Source organism: Meriones unguiculatus, chromosome 11, assembly GCF_030254825.1.
Source record: "Meriones unguiculatus strain TT.TT164.6M chromosome 11, Bangor_MerUng_6.1, whole genome shotgun sequence".
NCBI lineage: Eukaryota > Metazoa > Chordata > Mammalia > Rodentia > Muridae > Meriones > Meriones unguiculatus.
Genome location: NC_083359.1, coordinates 108313633 through 108335289, shown reverse-complemented (window position 1 = coordinate 108335289; position 21657 = coordinate 108313633). Strand labels below are relative to the sequence as shown.

At 41.1% G+C, this 21657-nt stretch overlaps 1 protein-coding gene across 1 annotated transcript in view; it reads left to right on the top strand.

The window, feature by feature from the left end:
• The window catches only part of Cenpf (centromere protein F), a 44970-nt gene extending 27359 nt beyond the window's left edge, over window positions 1-17611 (top strand). The window contains exons 12-18 of the mRNA XM_021645319.2: window positions 134-3495; window positions 5154-7994; window positions 8918-9070; window positions 9469-9628; window positions 10394-10870; window positions 12213-12391; window positions 16829-17611. Of these exons, the coding sequence (XP_021500994.1) occupies window positions 134-3495; window positions 5154-7994; window positions 8918-9070; window positions 9469-9628; window positions 10394-10870; window positions 12213-12391; window positions 16829-17032 (7376 nt within the window). The 3' untranslated portion in view covers window positions 17033-17611. The remainder of the gene's footprint in view (window positions 1-133; window positions 3496-5153; window positions 7995-8917; window positions 9071-9468; window positions 9629-10393; window positions 10871-12212; window positions 12392-16828) is intronic.
• The last annotated feature ends 4046 nt before the right edge of the window (window positions 17612-21657 follow it).

Sequence of the window (21657 nt, the reverse complement as noted above, 5' to 3'; positions counted from 1 at the left end):
GAACCCATAAACTAAACTTGCTATGCACTTCTCTCCCACCAAATTACACCCTAATGCTGGAGTCTAAATTCTTATGGAATATTGATTTGGTATAAACGCTGACAACTTTGTGTTCATTTGTTTGTTTTAATAGCCAAGAATACCTCTCAGGAAATCATTTTACGAGATCTTCAGGAAAAACTAGATCAGCAAGAAAACTCACTAACTTTAGAGAAGCTGAAGCTTGCTTTAGCTGATCTGGAAGGGCAGCGAGACTGTTCTCAAGATCTGTTGAAGAAAAGGGAACATCACATTGAACAACTGAATAATAAGTTAAACAAGATTGAGAAAGAGTTTGAGGCTTTGCTGAGTGCTTTGGAGTTAAAAAAGAAAGAGTGTGAAGAATTGAAAGAAGAGGTAAATCAGTTTTCTTGTTGGAAAAGTGAAAATGAAAAATTTATAAGTCACGTAGAATTGGAAAAAGAAGGCTTGCAGAGTAAAATCAACCACTTAGAAGCCAGCCTCAAGACACAACAAATAAACAGTCATGACTATAGCGAGAGAGTAAGAACACTGGAAATGGAAAGAGAAAACCTTAGTGTGGAGATTAGAAACCTCCACAGTATGATAGACAGCAAGATGGTGGAGATTGAGACACAGAAACAAGCCTACTTAGAACTGCAGCAAAAAGCCGAGCACTCAGATCAGAAGCATCAGAAGGAAATAGAAAATATGTGCTTGAAAGCTAATGAGCTCACTGGGCAAGTTGAAGTTTTGGAATCTAAGCTTCAGTTACTGTCAAATGAAGTAGTGACCAAAGACCAGCAGTACCAAGACTTGCATACTGAATATGAGGCACTGAGGGATTTCCTCAGATCCAGAGGGTCTTCTCTGATGGACAGTCAGAGAAGTTCTTTGGCTTTTGAACAGCAGCCTGTAGTGAGTGATTCCTCTGCAAATCTAATGGGGGAGCAAGGAAACATATATTCAGAAAATAGTGACTGCTCTGGAGATGGGGACCGGAGTCCCGAAAATCTAGCTGTCTTACAGAATAGAGTCACTTCACTTGAAAGTTCCTTGGAGTCTCAAAACCAGATAAACTCAGATCTGCAAAAGCGTTGGGAAGAGTTGCTACGAATCAAAGGGGAAATAGAAGAAAACCTCATTAAAGCAGAGCAGATTCATCAAAATTTTGTGGCTGAAACAAATCAACACATTGGTAAATTACAGGAAGACTGTGCAGTTCATCAGAATATTGTTGCCGAAACTTTAGCAACTCTTGAGATTAAGGAAAAAGAGTTGCAACTTTTGAAAGAAAAATTAGAAGCTGAGCAAACAGAGATTCAAGAATTAAAGAAGAGGAACAGTCTTCTTGAAGACACTCTGAAGGAGGTACAACTTTTATCTGAAACCTTGAGCTCGGAGAAGAAGGAAATGAATTCTGTCATCTTGTTAAGTAAAAAAGATATCGAAGAGCTAGCCCAGGCAAATGGTGCTCTCAAGGAAGTTAATGAGGCCTTACAGCAGGAGAAAATGAGTTTACTCCAAAATCAGGAGAAAATTTCAAGCTGTATAGCAGAACGAGAGAGAAGCATTGAGGAGTTGTCTGGTCAGTATAAGCAAGAAAGACTTTTGCTATTACAGCAATGTGAAGAAACAGAAACAGTGTTGGAAGATCTCAGGGGAAACTACAAAACCGCACAAGAAAACAATGCGAAGTTAGAAAGCTTGCTCAGTGAATGCACTACTCTTTGTGAGAGTAGAAAAAATGAACTGGAACAGCTAAAGGAAGCATTTGCAAAGGAACAGCAAGAATTCTTAACAAAATTAGCTTTTACTGAAGAGCAAAATAGGAAATTGATGTTAGAGTTGGAGATAGAGCAACAGACTGTGAGATCTGAGATTACAGACATCAAAAACTATTCTAAGAGTAAGGCCGATGGCTTAAGGCAAGAAAACTTGACTTTAGAGGAAGAGCAAAATAAGCAAAAAGAAGTTAGTGACTTAACACATGAGCATGAACAACTAATGGAGTTAGCGCAGAGTAAACGTGAACATCATCTCGAGGTAGACCCAGCTGAGAGCTCTATAAAAGCAACAGAAGGTGAGATAAATAAGAGTAGCTCCCAGTATCAGATGGATATTGACACTGAAGACACACCTCCAGACAGTTATAAGGCACAAGCTTTGATAAGAATTATGGAAGAAAAGCTTGACCAGAGTGAGAAGGGGAAAATGAATCTGCATCAGGAATTACAGACAGTTAGAGGAGAGCTAGGGACCAAGAGTTCACTGGACACTCAGTTACAGGCAAGGATTGGCCCTAAGGACTGTGAAATAGAAGCAGAGGAAAAGTATGTTTCAGTGCTCTGTGAGTGGTCAGCAAGTCAACAGGAGGATGCACACCTGCAGTCGTCTCTACAGACAGCACTGAACGAACTGAACGAGCTACGGAAAATGTGTGAAGTTCTGAAGGTTGAAAAGCTACAACTAGAGTCTGAGCTGAATGATTCACGGTCAGAGTGTATCCTAGCAACTAGTAAAATGGTGGCACAGGTTGAGAAGTTAGTGAGTGAAATAAAAATACTTAACCATGAAAATATTCTTACCCAGAGTGAGCTAATGATAAACATGTCAGACGTTGAATTTCATGATAAACAAAACAGCACATCTATGTTCTTGACTCCTTTGGACAGTAGCAGTTTGTGTGAACAAATGACATTGTCAAACAAAGAAGTCCGAGTGCACTTTGCTGAATTGCAGGAGAAACTCTCCTGTTTGCAAAGTGAACACAAAATTTTACATGATCAGCACTGTGAGGTGAGCTCTAAGATGTCAGCGCTGCGTTCCTACGTTGACACATTAAAAGCTGAAAATTCTGTGTTGTCAATGAATCTGAGAACCTTGCAGGATGACTTGGTAAAGGAGAGGAAGCCTAGAGCTGAGGATGGCCATATTCGGCCACTGGCACTCTGTGGGACAGACAGCCCTAGGGTGACAAATTTTGAAGAAGCTCCTTTCTACAAGGAAGTTTTAGAGCAAACTAGAGACACGTCTCTTCTAAGTTTAGCAAAGAATACTATAGTAAATCCTTGTAACATAGATGAAGTGTCTAACTGTCTGGAGGAGGAGAATCTGACTGAGAAAAAAGTCTCCCCTGCCTCTGTGAGGACTGTTGAGGAACTTGAAGTCTTGTGTCAGGTGTACTTGGAGTCCCTCAAGAGTTTGGAAGAGAAAATTGACAATCAAAGGATTATGAAAAATAAAGAAATTCAAGAGCTTGAGCAGTTATTAACTTCTGAAAGGAAAGAGCTTGGGTGTCTTAGGAAGCAGTATTTGTCAGAAAAGGAGCAATGGCAGCAGAAGCTGACAAACGTCACTTTGGAAATGGAGTCCAAGTTAGCAGAAGAGAAGCAACAGACGAAGAACCTGTCCCTTGAGCTCGAGGTTGCACGACTGCAGCTCCAGGAGTTGGACTTAAGCTCAAGGTCTTTGCTTGGCCCTGACTTGGAAAGTGTAAGTACCTGCGATATATATGCTGTTTCTCTGTGTGCATGCCTAAGCACTTAGAAAATGTTTGTTGGATTGAAATAAACATAAAATCAAAATTGGAGTATTTTTAGTGTTCAAGGAAATAAATGAAAAGGCTACCAAAAATTTCCCAGCAACAACCAGGACTCAAAAATGTGAGGAAACTTCATTTGAGGAATAAATGTCCATCATGATTTGTTTTAAATATTTTATGAAAAATCCCTAAAGATGTTTTTAAAGTCTGAAGTTGGAAGTCTTTGAATGTATGCTATCTTATTCACTGCTCTATTGCTGTGAAGAGAAACTATTGACCATGGCTACTCTTACAAAGGAAAACATTTAATTAGGGCTCGCTTACAGTTCAGCAGTTTAGTTCATTAACATCATGGCAGGAAGCATGATGGCACACAGGCAGACATGGTACTCAAGAGGTAGCTGAGAGTTCTACGTTCAGATTGGCAGGTGACAGGAACAGAGAGAGGTACTGGGCCTGGCCTGAGCATTTGGAACTCCAAAGCCTACCCCCAGTGGCACACTTATTCCAGCAAGGCCACTCCTAATCCCTGTCAGGTCACACCACTCCTTAATGACCAGGCATTCAAATGTGCCTCTGAGGACCATTCCTATTCAAACCACCACATATGCTTTCACTGAAAATTAATAAGGCACACTTTAAAACTTAAGAATAGTGAATACTATTTTAAGGAGGCTTAACCTCATGCCTTTCAGACTTTTAAATGTTATAGCATCAGGTATTAAGCTAAATAAATTATTTAAATGTTAATTTTTAGCAGCTTGCAATGCTATCAGAGAATTACTTTATCCTTTAGTTCCTTGTGGTTTGTGTTTTCTAGTTTACCAGCATAGTTTGAGTCTTACTCTAGTTCTGCAAGTTGAGTTAAAGGTTATAGGTCATATTGAGGTGGTGGGAGGGATCGTCAAAATTGTAGTGCTCCAGTTTGTAGATGAAATTGAGACAAAAACATGTACTTTATCCAAAAAAATTCTGACCAGGATGAGGTCTTTGGGCTGAGCCTCTCCTAAACCCTTACTGCTTTTCTTAGTAAAAAATATGTGGACTGAGGATCATGTCAACTGCTTTAGCTCATGTGTGTTAGCTTCTTGTTTGATAATAACAACAACAAAAAAACCACTCCTTTTTTTTGCATATGTCAACATTTTTTTAATTTTTTATTTTATTTTGTAAAGTAACTTAGGAGTATGTGAAAATAACCATGTGTACATACAGAAGAAAGGAAAGCTAAGTTTTTTACCTCACTGGAACCCATCTTAAATAATCTTTCTTTCTAAAACACTACTCTTTTACATTGCCTAGAACATTGAAAGCTGTGAAAGAAAGATGTAATTTCCATGTTAGATGAAATAAATGTCCTGGAGGGTTCATCCTTATGATAGATAAATATCTTACCCAGTATTTAGCCCATAGGTAGAACCCACTGAATGTTTGTGTTGGCTCTCTAGAGAGAACAGGATGGAATGAAGTTGAGAGCTATGCTATTTGGAGAGATATGCACAGCAGCACCCATACAGGCCGTTTCTATAAAAATAATAATTAAACCACTGATTCTATTTTGTTTCTTCTAAAAAATAAAATGCTTTCTTGGTTTATATTATGTTTACAGGCTGTTCGTGGCCAAAATGATAGTTATGATGTAAAAGAATCCGAAGTATATATTTCAGAGATGACAGAGAAAACAGGACCAAAGCCGGACACTGATCAGACTTGTGATAACCATGTTCAACAGCACCTTTGTCTAGAAACTTCAATCACTGAGGCTGAGACTACCAGGCTCACAGGAGAGGGGTGTGAAGAGCAGTCCCCAGAGACCAGTTGTGAGACAACAGCAGAAGACAAAACTCAGGACTATTCAGAATGCATTTCTGAATTGTTTTCTAGTCCTAATGTTTTGGTACCCATGGATGTTCTGGAAGATCAGGGGTCTATCCAGCATCTCCATTTGCAGAAAGACATATCAAATGAGAATTTGAGATTACTGCCTGTAATAGAGGACTGGGACAAAAAATTCAAAAGTTTGCTAAATGAAATAAAACAAGCAGATTCAAAACTCAGTTTACAGGAAGTACAACTAAAGATCAAAATCGAAACATGCAGACAACTGGAAAAAATAGTCAAGGATCTCAAGAAGGAAAAATTTGACTTAAGTGAAAAATTGGAATCCCTTCCTTATAACCAGGAGGAATGTCCAAGAGTAGAAAGTTCAGAAGATCCTGCTTGTAAATTAGAAATGGGAGCAAGTGAATTGCTAAGCGAAGCTGCTGAAGATAATGCAGCCAGCGCAGATGATGGTTGGAAGGAGAAGTTCCTTGATGTGGAAGAGGAGCTGACCAGGATCAAGTCTGAGAAAGCTGATATGGGGCATCACATCCTCTCTCTGGAAGCTAGCTTAGAGGTGGTTCAAGCTGAGAAGCTGTGTTTAGAAAGAGACACTGAAAGTAAGCAGAAGGTTATTGTTGACCTTAAAGAAGAACTGTTTGTAGTTATAAGTGAGAGAAACAGGCTTCGTGGAGAATTAGATGCTGTATCGGAAGAAAGCAAGGCACTGGATCAGATGTCCAAAAAGATGAAAGAGAAAATAGGGGAGCTGGAGTCTCACCACAGTGAGAGCCTTCGTCACGTGGAAGTGTTAGAGTCTGAGGTCAAGGACAAAGCAGAACTCATTCAGACTCTGTCCTTCAGTGTTAGTGAGTTAACAGAAGACAAAGCTTGTCTCCAGGAACAGCTACAGAATTTGCAGAGTGACTTACAGGGATCATCTTTGGCAGTTGCTGAGCTGGAAATCCAAATTGGACAACTGAATAAAGAGAAAGAATCACTGGTCAAGGAGGCTCAGAACTTCCAGGTCAAGCTGACTGAGTCAGAATGTGAAAATCAGACTGTCTCCAAGGCCTTGGAAGTAGCGCTCACAGAGAAAGGTGAGTTTGCAGTGCGGCTGAGCTCAACCCAGGAGGAGGTGCATCAGCTGAGAAGAGGCATCGAGAAACTGAGTGTCCGCATTGAGGCAGATGAAAAGAAGCACCTTAGTGCTGTGGAGAAACTGAAAGCAAGCCAGCGTGAAAATGACTCATTGAAGGATAAAGTGGAGAGTCTGGCGAGGGAATTGGAGATGTCAGAAGAAAACCAAGAGCTAGTAATTCTTGACGCTGAGAATTCCAAAGCAGAGGTGGAGACACTCAAGGCCCAAATGGATGAAATGACCAAAAGCCTGAGAGTTTTCGAATCAGATCTTGTCACAGTTAGGGCTGAAAGAGAAAGTCTAACAGAGCAACTACAAAAGAAACAAAGTCGAGTATCAGAGTTAGATGAATTGTGTTCTTCTTTTAGAAGTCTGTTAGAAGAAAAGGAGCAAGCAAGAGTACAGATGGAAGAAGACTCAAAGTCTGCAGCGTTGATGCTTCAGGCACAATTAAAAGAACTCACTGAGGAAGTAGCAGCCTTGTGTAATGATCAGGAAACCTTGAAGGCCCAAGAACAGAATCTGCATCAACCAGGGGAAGAAGTGCATTGCTTGAAAAATAGCATTCAAGAGCTGAAGGTTCGCATAGATGCTGATGCAAAGAAGCAGCGCCACATCCTAGAGCAACTGAAGGAAAGTACGCATCATGCAGACTTGCTTAAGGAGAAAGTTGAGAACCTTGAACAACAACTGCAGCGCTCAGAGGAAAACAAAGAGCAGGTGATTCTCCAAGCTGAGAACTCCAAAGCAGAGGTACAAACTTTAAAATCAGAAATACAAGGAGTGGCCCAAAACCTCCAAGACTTGGAGCTAGAACTTATTAATACAAGGTCAGAAAATGAAAGTCTCGTGAAAGAATTAAAAAAAGAGCAAGAGCGAGTATCTGAATTAGAAGTAACAAATTCTTTGATTGAAAACTTACTGAAAGAAAAAGAGCAAGAAAAAGTACAGATGAAAGAGGAATCCAAAAGAACAGTGGAGATGCTTCAAACTCAATTAAAGGAGCTGAATGAGACAGTGGTTTCCTTGTGCAATGACCAAGAGGACTATAAGACCAAAGCACAGAATCTGAGTAGTCAAGTAGGAACTCTTGAACTTGAGAAGGCTCAGCTGCTCCAGGACCTTAGTGAGGCCAAGAATAAATATATTATTTTTCAGTCGTCTGTAAATGCCCTCACTCAAGAAGTAGAAGCTGGCAAACAGAAACTAGAGAAGCGGGAAGAAGAGGTCAGGACACTAGAAACTCAACTGAAAGGTCGAGAGCAGCTTGAGTGTAAGCTTTCCCAAGTGGAAGGAGAGCAGCAGCTCTGGCAGAAGCAGAAACTAGAGCTAGGGAATCTGACAGTGGAGCTGGAACAGAAGGTCCAAGTGCTGCAATCTAAAAACAACGCTTTGCAGAACACCTTCGAAGCATTGCAGAATTCCTACAAGGGTCTAGAAAGTGAACTTACATTGATGAAGATGGAGAAAATAGCACTTGTTAAAAGAGTAAGTGCCATTACTTACTTCCATGTAGAAGTGTGGTCAGGAGGGAGGGACTTCCAGATGGTTCTCTGGCTTTGTGTTTATAGGGTCTTGACTACAGGAACATTGAATTAGCACTTGTAGCAGTGAACACTCTGATGTGCTTGTAAGGGACATTTTTGTGAATTGGATTAGGTTTTTGATGTTACCTCTTCATGTAGGGGAATCTTGGGTTTGATGTATACAATTCTAGGTTATTATCTGCAGTTAACAATTTCATCAGGGTAGAAGCGCCCCCCTATCTAGCTGAGAACTACTTTGGCAATGTAACAGATTAGAATCAGAAGGTATTCCTTGTCCTTTGCTCCTCTAAGAGAAAGAATGCCTAAAGATATCAAACCAGAGGGACACTCATGGCTTCCAGGGTGTGGCTTGAGAAAAATTACCTGACCTGTGAATTAAATTGATGAATTCAAATTAAAGTTTTTACTCAACAGATAATTAAAAAGGAATGTCCAGAAAGATGAAATCTATCACAATTGTATTTCCCAGGATTTGTACATGTATAGCTTTAATTCTTAGCATGTTTCTAGCAGATTAGAGTAGCATTGTGGGATTAATAGATTTAAGAGCTGATAAAAATCTAAGATAAAAAAACTAAGGCACTCCCTCAAAACATTCTCTGATGTTAATTCAAATTAAAACCTGTGAGGTGTCCTAAGACTTAGGAATATTATCTGTCTTTTTTTTTTTTTTTTCTTACTGCTGTTTTAAATCTTTGCTGAGGAAAAAAGAATGGAAGTTCTCTAGTAGGTTCTGAGAATACTGAGTGACTTGATTGGAGGCCAGGTTCTGTTTTCTTAAAGAAACAGTGTGTGTTTTAACAATGGTTAATTCAGCCACAACAGACCCAACTAGAGCAAGTGCTGATGAAGATTCAATTCCAGGTTAACACAATGGTTGAGAAAGAAACAGAGCTACAGAGGGAACTGCATGAAATGGTACAGGAAACAACAAGGATGAAAGAAGAATTCAATGAAGAGAAAACTAGGCTAACTGAAGAATTAAAAGCGCCGATGGAAGAACTAAAGAATATCAAAGTAAGTTTCCCAATGGGAAATTTGCTAGAATCTGCTAATTTGTCATGCCTACTCTTTGGTTGTCTTTGTAAAACATTCTGTGATGTATTAAAGTTTGTTTCAGGTTTTGGAACCCAAGCTGAGTTAGTGCTCAGGTCTTTAATGCTCTTCACTATCTAATACTGCCATGAGGCTAGGAGCCATGTAATGATCGATGTAATGCTGAAGACAATTCCAAACATAGCTGCCTGTTGGGGAGACTTAATGCTGATAGAGAGAGGGTTTGTTTTATGTATCTTCAGATGCTATATTTTAAGCATAACTGTACTATATATTGCTTTAATACGCTTTAGTTGTTTTCCCTATACACTTGTAAAATGAAATTCAAGGTTTTAAATGAAGTTACATCTATTTTGTAGGTAGCCCACCATAAATATGTGAATCAGCTTGAGAAGGAATATCAACGTGCTCAAGGGAAAATAAAGTTGTTGCTCAAATCCTGTAAACAGTTGGAAGGAGAAAAGAAATTGTTGCAGAAAGAGCTCTCCCAGCTTGAAGCTGCACAGAAGAAGAGAGCAAGTGGGTCCTAGCAAGTGGGCACTCGTGTGTGTGTGTGTGTGTGTGTGTGTATGTGTGTGTGTGTGTGTGTAAAAGTGCTTCAATGTTTTGTTGTATGCTAAGTTTTTAAAAATAGTTTAGTACTTTCCTACTAATAATTTCTAATTTCTGAACTGTGGTCTTAACCTTGTGTGTTGACTATAGGATTTGAAATAGAATTATTTCCATGGGGGAAAACCTGCTGTTTTGGTACCGTCTGAGTAGTTCTTTTCTTTTCTTTTTCTTTTATTTATTTTTTCTTTTTGGTAATTAACTATGCCAGTTACCTCATAAAGTAATTGCCACTCTTGCTATCTAGAAGCTGACTTAGGCCCTGCCTTGATATCCTTCTTCTACATTTGTACCTGCCAGTCTCTTTGTATTCTCTTAAAATGCTTTCACAACCTTAAATATAGGGACTTAAATATCCACAGACTGGCTGGCACCTGTCCCCAAACCATGTAACATAGACTTTGTCATTCCTGACTTCTATTGCGTATTCATTTATGGCAGAAAGAATGAGTTGGGGAAGGGGGATATAGTCAATTTGCTTGATCTCTTATAACTAATTCTATAATGGAGTTTAAGTGTTGATGGGTTAAACTGTTATCTACTAGATTGTTTCTTGTTCATTCACTCCTGGAAAAGTTCAAAGAACAGGAGGCTTAAAGGTTACCTCCTGGGAAGTGTTTGCTATTAACAGAGCAGCAGCAACTTGTGTGTCATGTGTCATCTTATTTTCCTCAGAGTCTTTTGTGGATGGTAATGTACACGAATTAATGGCTGAGAACAAAGAGCTGAAAGAGACTCTTGAAGAAAAAACCAAGGAAGCAGATAAGTACTTGGATAAGTACTGTTCCCTGCTTATAAGCCACGAGGAGTTAGAAAAAGCCAAAGAGATATTGGAAATACAAGTTGCTCGGCTGAGTTCACGGACATCCAGGCAGCACCTCCAGGGCTCTCCTTTGCTGAACTCTTCACTTCCAGGACCATCTCCAAGTGCTTCTGTCAGTGAGAAGAAGTCAGCATCAGGCCAAAATAAAACTTCATGCAAGAGGCAAAGGTCCAGTGGAATTTGGGAGAATGGTAATGGGACAACACCTTCTACACCAGAGACATTTTCTAAGAAGAGCAGGAAAGTGGTCAGTAGTAGTATTCATCCTGCTGGCCATGAGGAAGAGACTGAGATTGAGCCAGAAGGACTCCCAGAAGTTGTTAAGAAAGGTATGCAGTGTTTATATACAGAATTATAGGGCTGAGGGTGCAGCTCATCGCTATGCCATGGACTTAGCTTAAGTGTGACCCTCTGTTCAAGTTCTTGCTTTAAAGTAGAATTTTGAGATTTCTCATAAAAATTGTCATGTGGAATTATTGCATGATAGTCCACTCCCTGGGGAGACTAGTTCATTTTTAAATTGGTGATGTCATAAATCACTAAGATGAACTACAACACTATGAAAAGCTCTGGTAGATTTGGGAAGTGACTGCTAAAAGTCTGTTTAGGAATTCCTTTTATCAATCAGCTTTTATTTTCTTGAGCCATATGGGGTGCTTGACACTGACCCCCTGGAAGCAGAGAGTTTAGAATTTTCAAAGCCACTTGCTGTTGCTGTAGTCTCTAAATCACGAGGAGACTTTTTTTCTCTTTTAATGTAAGTCTTGTTTTTTAATTCTTTTTGATATTTTGAGACAGAAATCTTACTTACTGCACAGTTCAGGCTGGTCTGAACTAATATTTCTGTCTTAGCCTTTTTATGCTAGGATTATAGACATGTGTTACCATACCCAGCTTCAGTCATATAGTTTTATTTATTTATTTTTAAATCTACAGCAGGTTGGATCTTCTGCCCTGCACCCTGAAATCAGAGCTGACGAGAGGAGTTATGTTCTGAGTAACTGTATTTAGCTAGCTGTCTGTCTCTAATAGATGACTTATTAAGGGATTAAGAACATCACTGTAGGTAGATCTGAGTGTAGCCACAGTGCCCTGTCATGTCTTGTGTCTCGGTGGCTAGCCTTCTCACCACCAGTAAGGTAAGTTCCTTTCCTAGAAGGAGACAATATGAGCAAATACAAAGACACTCTTAGGTAGTCCAGCCTGCGCTCCTATCTGACTCTACTCGAGACAGGTTGCCTAGAGTTACTGTTGGCTTACATTTGTCCTCTTCAGACAAGAGCTGGCTTTTTCCCCATCCCAGTTTAATTGTATTAAATGTCCCGCCTATCTTAGAAAATGCAAGGTAAAATGCAGCCATGTAGAAAAAGCAAAACTTTTATTTATTTAGTGTGATTCTCTTTGAATCTTTCTCCCATTGTGGTTCTTTTAAATCTTTATCTTTCTAGTAATAAATAACCTGCTGATTTTCCAGTTCATTTCATGACCATCAGTTATGAAGTTTAATACGTTATTCTCTATGGCTGAGGAGAAACTATGTTTTATAGTTATCTTTACCGTTATTGAAACTTTGTACTTGGGCAAGCACCGGAACTCTATTGCTAGCACAACTAAAACAGAACAGAATGCCTATTGCATGCCATTACTGACAAGCAGCTCCTTTGTCCATAGGGTTTGCTGACATCCCAACAGGAAAGGCGAGCCCATATATCCTACGGAGAACAACCATGGCAACCAGGACTAGCCCCCGCCTTGCTGCACAGAAGTTAGTGGGATCCTCCCCAACTCTGGGCAAAGAAAATGTTGCAGAGTCCTCAAAACCAACAGCTGGTGGCAGCAAATCACAAAAGGTAATCTGTGGATGTCATTTCCTGCATGCCTTCTTGGAAGTCTGTTAGCTGGTCCTGGGTTGGATGCTGCAGTACCTGACTCAGGGTCCGAGTGAGCAAGTCCAAGGATGTGTACATCAGTTTCCTGAAGCTTAATCTCATTCTCTACCCAAAGGGCTGCTGGTAAATAGCTTTCAGGGAAGTAGTGATGTTGTGGTTTACAGAGGTTTGGGCCTCAGTTCAGATTTGTTTTCTGTTAGATTTTCACTCTGCCCTTTGTCATCAAAGCTCCTTATTCTCTATGGCATTTATTCTCTACCTTGTACAAAAGTTGGAAAGTATTTGCTCAGCTGATTTTTGTTTTAACACTGTAATTTATACTAGCAACACCCTTTCTGCACATGAATGCATGTGTCAATCTCAAATTTTAAAATAAAATCTCAGTCATGCCTTGAGCTCTCTGTGTCAGCAAGGATGGCCTTGAACTCCTGATGTTTCTGCCTGCACCTCCTTAGTGCTGCCATTATAGATGTACATCACCACTCCCCATTTGTGCTGTGTATGGTAGGCAAGCACTCTCCTAACTAAACACTTACCTAACTCACTTTTTATTTATCGATCTCTTACACTATGCTCTTGTAAAGGAATGAAGAAGCTGACAGTCATGACAGATTTAAACCAACCTCCCCGTCTTCATACCTTCTTTTTTTTTTTTTTTTTTTTTTTTTTGCAACTGGTTCTCAAACTGGGAACCATGGGAATATTCTTGGAAATTTCTAGAGTAACAAGTTTTAAAATTTTATGATGTTACTTTGCTCACCTGTCAGAGTTTAAGTTTGGCATCTGATAACATTTAATCAGAAAAGGAAAAAAAAAGAAAAGCTTGTTACAAGTGTAGTGGCTCCTGTTTGCAATGGTCATTACATGAGTGAGCACAGCTCTCAAGATTTTGTACACCAGAATCCAGAACCATAGGTGATTAGTTGTATCAGAACAGCAGACGGCTTGTTTTGAATAATGTGGAAGTTCCTTAGCAGTTAAACTTTATAATACGTTTTCTCATAGCTTGTGAGAATGGAGGTGTGATTGCTCTCTTGAAGTGACTTTAGTAATAAGATTTTTATAAAGATAAGAAACCATCCTATGAAGTCACCACAGGGTCTTGTTGTTGTTTTTCTTTTATAAGGAATTGATGGTAAAAGCAGTTTGCATGTGGTGCTTGGATTTATTACCTAGGAGAAAGCATTGTGCACACCAGGGGGCCTGCACTCCACACTGCTGTGGAGCCTGATGGCACAGAGCAGTAACCATGGTTTCCTGCAGATTTGTGTTCTCTGCATTAGCTCCATGCAGTCTAGTTGGCAGCAGCAGTTATGAATCACAAAGCCGTTTTATGCACTTGAAGAGTGGCAGGGGGCCCTCTTGAAAAGAGGGTCTGCGAGACTATGATTAGATTCATGTTTTAAAAACCTAGCCTAGTAATTTTCAGTTTAAGTCAGCATTTTCTGAGATGCTCTGTTAAAAGTACTTACAAGCATGATTCATCATTTAGCTTAAAAAATACAGATCAAGGCTTTGTTTACCTAAAGCAGGTGCTTTGACGCTCCAAATGGCAAATTCTCCCCTAAGGTGAAATCTGTGTTAGAGGCAACTTCTTATGTTATTTATTAATAACTGATGAGTTCCAGGTAGGAAAAGAACTGGTAAAATGCATCTGGGTGCATTGCTGTTTGTTGTCACTGAGGAAGAAGCCCAGGAAGTCCTAGTCTGCTAGAGACAAAGGGAGCTGCTGTTTATAGACTTGATTCCCTGAATGGCGGTGCTTCCTGGACTGGCCTCACTAAATTGGAAGGCCTGCCATGGGTGGTAATGATGCTTTGAGCATAGAGTCACTTAGCAGTTCTTTGAGGATGTTGTAGTAAGGTTCATTTCCCCCAGCCACTAACTTCTATTCTCTTCCCGTCAGGCTGCAGTAGGAAGGGCAGTGTACTGTCTGATGGTTCAGGGCCTTGCCTAGTTATAGACCACTCAGAAGCAAACACGTGCATGAGCACCCCAACTTATGCTTGAATTCTGATCACAGACTGTAACTGACTCAATTCCATGTCTGAAATTAAGTCTGAGGGAAAAGCCAAGGAATGTACTGTAGTAAAGGTCTTGCTGTCTCTGTTCCTTATCTCTCTGTGATTATTCTCCCTGCTTCCCTCCTTTCCTCCTTCTTTGTCTGTACCTAAATACTTAATGTCCCTGTGACTCATAGATTCTAGGGAAGCCCTTGTCTTCATATTATTACTTCTCTTGAAAAAGAAAAAAAAATAGCAGTACCATTACAAATTTTTTCCCCTCAACTTTTCACAGATGGTCACTTCTCACCAATGCCTGGTCCTTGGCTGCTGGTTTCAGTGTCCTGTGCACGTGCTCTGAGATAGGAGCAGCTTTCTAGGGAATTGATGTATTTGCAGGCCAGATTTACTGTGGGTTTTGTAATGTCAAGTATCTAATTGCCACTGAAAGTCACATGCTTTCTCTAGGAAGAATACAAGTGGAAAAGTGATTTCCATTCTGTTCCTTGTTTCTGGATGTTACCTGGAAATCTGTGTCTATTGGTAGTTGCTTTTGGGACACCACACTGGAGACCTGTCTGTACTTGCAAAGTAGCTTCTCTTTTTAAACTAATATTAACTTCCCCTTCTTGGGGGGTGAGGTGAGTCCTGGTTGGCACTGAGCATAAGGCTTTATGCATTTAGGCAGATTTTCTGCCACTGAGCTCCATCTCCAGCCCTCCTTTTACTTTTTATTTTAAGACAGTGTCTCACTAAGTTGCCTAGCTGACCTGAGTTTACTTTAGCAAGTTCAAGCATGCCTTGAAAATTGCCATTCCTGGGCCAGTAGGCCCGTTAGATGACTAGTTGTTTTGTTTTGTTTTTAGCTACATCTCAGTATTGTGCTGGCTGGTCTTGAATTCCTGGGCTCAGCTGATGTCATGTCTTACATCTTGCTACTCTGGTTTCCTCTGAAGGTCTTGTATAGGAAACTTCCATTTTGCCTTTAACTTCTTGTATTTGTATTTCCTTGTCTTTCACCTAATTTTTGGGTAGCGTCTCCTATTGGTCTGGAGCTCACCAACTAGAATACGGCTGTTGAGCCAGCAATCCTTAGAGCACTATCATGCCCAGCCTCTTTACATGGTAGGTCCTCACGCTTCCAATGCAGGAACCCCAACCCTTCTTTATTTTACTTTCATCTCTTATATTTCCTCACTATTTTAGATGTCATAAATTTTGACTCAACACCTATATCATCTTACTATTTCTTATAGTTTTGTTTTCTGGTATAATCACTTTCACTTAAATGGCAGAACAACATGGGGATTTGTTCTTTCTGGACTTCATTATTAGATAATTATCTTCCAAATCCAGTTCAGAAACAACACTATTAAGAGAGTGATTTACACTTTGATATGGGTCCTAGGTGTTTGACATGTTGTAAATACAGTCTTTTCCTCTGAAGTCAGTTGTATGCATTTGGATTATACTTACTGTGAGTGCAGCAGCGACTCAGGACCAATGAGGCAGGTTTTGGTTCTCAGTTAGGAACTGGTTGTGTATTTACCAGGTAATCAGGTACATTGTGGGTGTTAAGAGTGTGTGTAGAAGGAGGCTAGAGAGATGGCTCAGAGGTTAAGGGCACTTGCTGTTCTTCCAAAGGTCCTGAGTTCAATTCCCAGCAACCACATGGTGGCTCACAACCATCTATACTGTGATCTGGTGCCCTCTTTCTGGCTTACAGGCACACATGCAGGCAGAATACTATATACTGTGTAAATAATAAATAAATGAATCTTTAAAAAAAGGATGATTAATGGAGTACAAGATGCTGCAAAGTAATAAAAAAAAAAGAGTGTGTGTAGGTAAATAAGATGCAGTGTTTTCTTTCAAACCATTTGCCTTCTGTTTTGAACTGCCACCCTTGCTTGAAAGCAGGGCTCTGGCCAGCAGTGGTGTCCAGAGAAGCCTGGGATTTGTTATAGGCTGTGTCTGATGTTTTAACTCCTGTTATGTGGCACCTACTTTCAGGGAGGAAGATAAGGCTGTCGTCCTTCCCACAGAAGTGCTACCCCAGGTGATGGGTGTTTCAGTTTAATCTCTTGCCAGTGTGAGTGTGACCAGGTCTGACTGTATAGATGTTTAAGTCTATTAGAGGAGGCTGAGGCAGGAGGATCACAAGTTCAAGGTCTCTCTCTGATCTATCAAGTGGGTTCAGGGCTAGCCTGGGCAATGTAAAGTAAAAAGTAAGTCTCAAATGTAAAGTAAAAATAGGTCTGGGAATGTAGCTGACTGGTAGGCCACTTGCCTAGCATGTGTAATGCCCTCTGCTCAGTCCCTATAGAACAAAACGGTGACTACTGAAAAATGTGACTGTGATTTTGAACCTTGACTGTGATTTTGTATGTTGTAGGTTACAGTTGTTCAGCAGAACTCAGCGGATTCACACACTGCCTTCCCAGAACTCCCAGCCAAGTCTCTCACAGCCAGTAATGTTCTTAGGAGAAACTCAGCAGAGAGCCCCAGGGAGGGCCTGAGGCCCAAGCGGGCCTTCCCTGCCTCCAGCCCAGCTGCTGGGCCTAACTCTGCCAGCAAGGAAGACTGCCGGGTCCAGTGACGTGCCAAGGATCTGGAAGGTGGCAGTATTCAGAGGAGCCTGTCCGGTGGAGACTTGTCTTGAGCTAAGAGCACTTTATCAGTAGGGAATAACGGACTCTGTGCTCTAGGTGTGGTCTTCAGGTCTCCCTGTGTGACTGGAAAAGTTTGGAAGCACCTGTTGCCTCATTCTTAACCACGATCGTAAACGGTAGTGGATAGAGTTGAGAATTCGCTGCAATTAAATGAAAGCACTGTAATGATTTGTTTGTGTGTGGGTTTTACATTTAGACAGTCCTGCAGCGGTTTGATTTAGGATCTTCCTAAATTGTTAGGCAGGACATAGTTGTAGATAAAGACTTTGAGCTAAGTAAAATGAGGAGAGCCTGTGTACATGCAGTGCAGTCTTTCTGTGTGTTTCAAACTTCCTGCTCATATAACCTGTATATAAGGTAGGGTCATTGGGGTGTATATTACTAATTAGTCTGACTGTTGCAGACACCTTCATAGTAGTGTACATCATGTTTGCTGTCGCTGTTTCTGTGTTATCATTGTTCTTTTGCTCTGCCTGTTGATTTATTAAAATATGCTCTCATAAAAACCTTTTTTTGTAAAAATTGTTTCCTAAATGTGAAAACATTGTGACTGGTGGCACTATGTCTTGTTGACTAAAATCACCTCCCATAAAACTTAACATGTTTGAACACATGATATATATCTTTGAATACATGATATGAGTATACTTACTGATCATGAGACATACTTTCGAATGTTGGTCATAAGATTGTTTGAGAATATGGATATGTCAAACCCTGATAGCTTGTGCTCATTAAATCACATTAGCAAAGGTACAAGAATGGAATGTTTCCATCTGTCTTGATTATAGGGCTTGTAGAGATGGAAGTATTTTGACCTATGTCAAATAACACTGAACCTTTACGCCCTTGAATAAGGGTAAAACATTTTTCAGGATTTAAGTTAGCAGAAGATAATTTGTTCCTGGTTTTCAGTTCAGATCAGTATTCAAACCTTCACAAACACAGTCATTTTAGATTTTAAAACTGTCCCCTGCAGATGGTTCACCTGTTAGAAGATACACTGCTAGCATTAAGCTGAATGGTAGCCATCTCCTGAAAGTGGTACTCTGCTCTCCTTTCTTACTATGCTCACTCATGTGCTGGCACAGTCCCAAGCCATCCCAAGGCCACCATGTGCTCCAGTGCTGAGGTCTGGCCAGCAGCTTTAATGGTTGCCTCCAGAAGTGGAAAGGTTCCTTGCAGGGTGTTGCTGAGTACTTTCGGGGTCCGCAGGAGTGTTGTCCTCTTTTTGTAAGGCTGCCATAGCTTCTTTGTGATTACTTCTGTGGATTACTTCTATTACCAGAAGCAATGGGTTCATCTTTTGGTTGTGTGCCAAGCTAAGAGTAAAGGATGGTTGGTTTCTTGCAGCAAGTGAGGAGCATGTTGAAGATGTTCTTAGAGCAGGGTCTGAATAGAAAGCAAAAGGCAAAATTGGCAAAATACCAGTCATTATCTGTGGGCACATTTCTGAGCATGCTCTGTGTGGGTTGAGAGTGTAAAGGAAGTCTTACTGTATATCCTGGCTGGCCTGGAACTCATCTGCCTGCCCCTGTCTCCCAAGTTCTGGATATTAAATGCATATACCACTGTGCTTGGCAGAGCAGTACTTAAGCTTTAATACTTGTAATCCCTTTTCACATGAGACTCCGGCTGGTATATAAAGCAGTATATAAGTCAGATGTCTACCGATAAATCATAAGTTTATTGTTGGCTGGGGCGTGACTCAGTGTTTAAATATTGTGTAGTATGCTCAGACAGGGTTTGATCCTGTCATTTTGCCAACAAAGCAAAACCAAAAACCTTTTGGTGTACATAGGATTTAACCTTTTTTGTTGTTGTTGTTGTTGTTGTCTTATGTAGGACCTTTATTTAAAAAGTTCCAGTGGGAATTTTTATGACTATATTTTTGAGTTCAGAAACCTTCTGGTATTGGAAATGGACAAAATGCCTTTTGATCCTATGCAAAATTATACAAGGCACTAGATGGACAGGCCTTTGTCCTTTCCCAAATCATGACACTAGTTAGTAAAGCTGGCTGTGGTTGGGGAAACGAGAATGCACGGCTGAGCATGTGTTTGATTTGAACTTACCAGAGGCCAAAGGAAAAGCCGTGTGCATCAGTGTCAGGAGTGAGTTCTTTTATGTACTGTATGAGGACACTCGTATGCACGTTTTTAAGAAAGACCCTTATTTTCATTAATTTATTTACTTTACCTCCCAGTAGGAAATATCCCTCCTTCCTTTTCCCAGTCCCTCTCTCCTCCTTTCCTCCAAGGCCCTCCCTCTCACCTTTCTTTCCTTCCTCCTGTGCCCCCTCCCTCCCATGGGCATCAACCCACCTTGGCATATCAAGTAGGACTGAGCCTATCTTCTTCCATTGAGGCTAGACAAGGCTGTCCAGTTAGGGGAAAGGGATCCACAGGCAGGCAGTAGAGTCAGAGACAGCCCCTGCTCCTGCTGTTAGAGGTCCCACATGAGGACTAAGCTGTTCATCTGTTACATATTTGGGGGGTGGGGGATGTGAGTGTCCTAGAATCATCCCATGCACGCTCACTGGTTGGTGGTTTTTTTTGTTTTTTTTTACATCTTTGGACAACATCAAGGCTTTTATTCAGTCTCCTTTATTTTTTGGGTTGTTTTTGTTGTTGGTGGCCCACTGAGTTTCGTTAGGGTTGCTTTGACAAGCACGGGTAGGGAATGGTTTACTTGAGCAAGGACAAGTTAGACATCAGTAGAAAAACATGGTTCCCCTTCCTCCTGCAGTCATTAAGTTCTACTAGCTCCTCAGAGGTGGGCGTGGTCCCTCACCTGTATATGTAGGGGTCTTGCAAAGTTATGATGCAGGTAACCACTACAGCTGGGAGTCCGAGAGTGATGGTTAAGTCCAGACAACAGGCTTCACAACTCTCCTCCCAACTCTCTTCCACTCTTGCTGCCCTTCATGTGCATAGTTTCCAGAGATCCCACTTTGGTGTAGACCTGGACCACACAGTAAAAACTGCAGTTTGAAGCTTGTGATAGTGTTGAGTTTGATAATGTTGTGACCCCACCCCCAATTAAGTCACAATTAAAAATTAAAAATTGTGCCAGGTCTCCTGTGAGAGCTAGGTGGCCCTGGGTCATCTTTGGACTGCCTAGACTGCAAGTCAGCCCACCACTTACAGGGAGAGTAGTTATTTGCCTGTGCATATGGATCCTATGGCTAATGCTTTGGTTTTCATAATCAGAATTGTTCAAAGTTGGCAGCATGTATCATGAGCTTGAGCTACAGATTCGATGAAAAATAAGCGTGTTGGTTCCAGGGCTGTACAAAGCGGCTAAGTTACAAATAAGACTCCAAATAACTAATATGGGGAAACAAATCAAGTTCAGAAATCCGGGATCCAAGTTCTCATCTGCTAAATGAAGGGCATGGCATGGTGGAAAGACATGCTCCTTGTGCTGGAACTGCAATGGCCGTTTGTGTTAGGGGCAGTCGTCAGGACTCCAGTGGAACCTCTTCATGAGGGGGACATCTGCGGTGTAAGTGTAGCCCTATTCCTCAAGAATCACCTCATGGGTGCGCTCCTTCAATATTTGTTTGAGTTTTCTCATCTGACTCCAATTGATCTGTTTTATCCCAAATGCATGACCCTGGAAAATTCAGGGCACTCTAATCTACAGGGAGTACTGGATTGAGTCTGCAGCAGTTTCTAGCTGCTTTTTCAGGGGCTCAGACATGTGGACACAGGTCTCATTGGTGTTTGAGGACATTTAAAGTGTGATCTTATATTTGGATAAAGCACCTTCCCTTTGGAGTAAGGGGCTGACGACCAGTCCACTGACTAGGCTAGGTCAGCTCTTCACAGTCGTAAGGGTTGTGTCCAGACCCTCCACCACTGCCCATCTAGAGCCATGACTCTGGAGCTGTGGCTCAGACCTTTGTAGGAAGTATAATACATCCGACGTCATCTTTGAGTTTGTTCAAGTCTTACATTGGGTGAGTCCACGCTTAAGCCTCCTTTTGTGGCTCAGATGAAGTAGCAGACACTGGTGGGACTCTGATCTGAGTTAGACATGTTTCCCATCAGTCTTGCAGAATGTGGGCTGTTCTCAAGTGATGAAAGATGACCTGCATTAGTTACTTCCTGAGAACACACTCCTGAGAAGCTCTCGGAGGAGAGCTGCATTTTGACGCCTGGATTGAAGGCTGTATTTCATGAGAGGAAGACATAACAGGAGGGTCCTGAGGTGCGGTGACTGACGGACTGTGCCCACATGCCAAGGCAGCAACCAGAGGAGGATGTCTGTTGTCCCGCATTGTCACTTTGTGCCTTAGTCACTTGACATAGGGTGTCTTACTGAACGTAGGCTTAGGCTGATGATCAAGCCCCAGTGGCCCTCTTGTCTCTTCCCCTACTATACCGTGGTTTCTGATGGGGTACCAAGCCCACCTTTTTATTGTGGGTGCCAGGAATTTGAACTCAGGTCCTCATGCTTGAGCAGTAAGGGTGTTCGCCCATTGAGACATTTCTCAATTCCTAACTTTTAAAAACACTAAAGCTAGAACGGTTAGAAAAATCTGTTC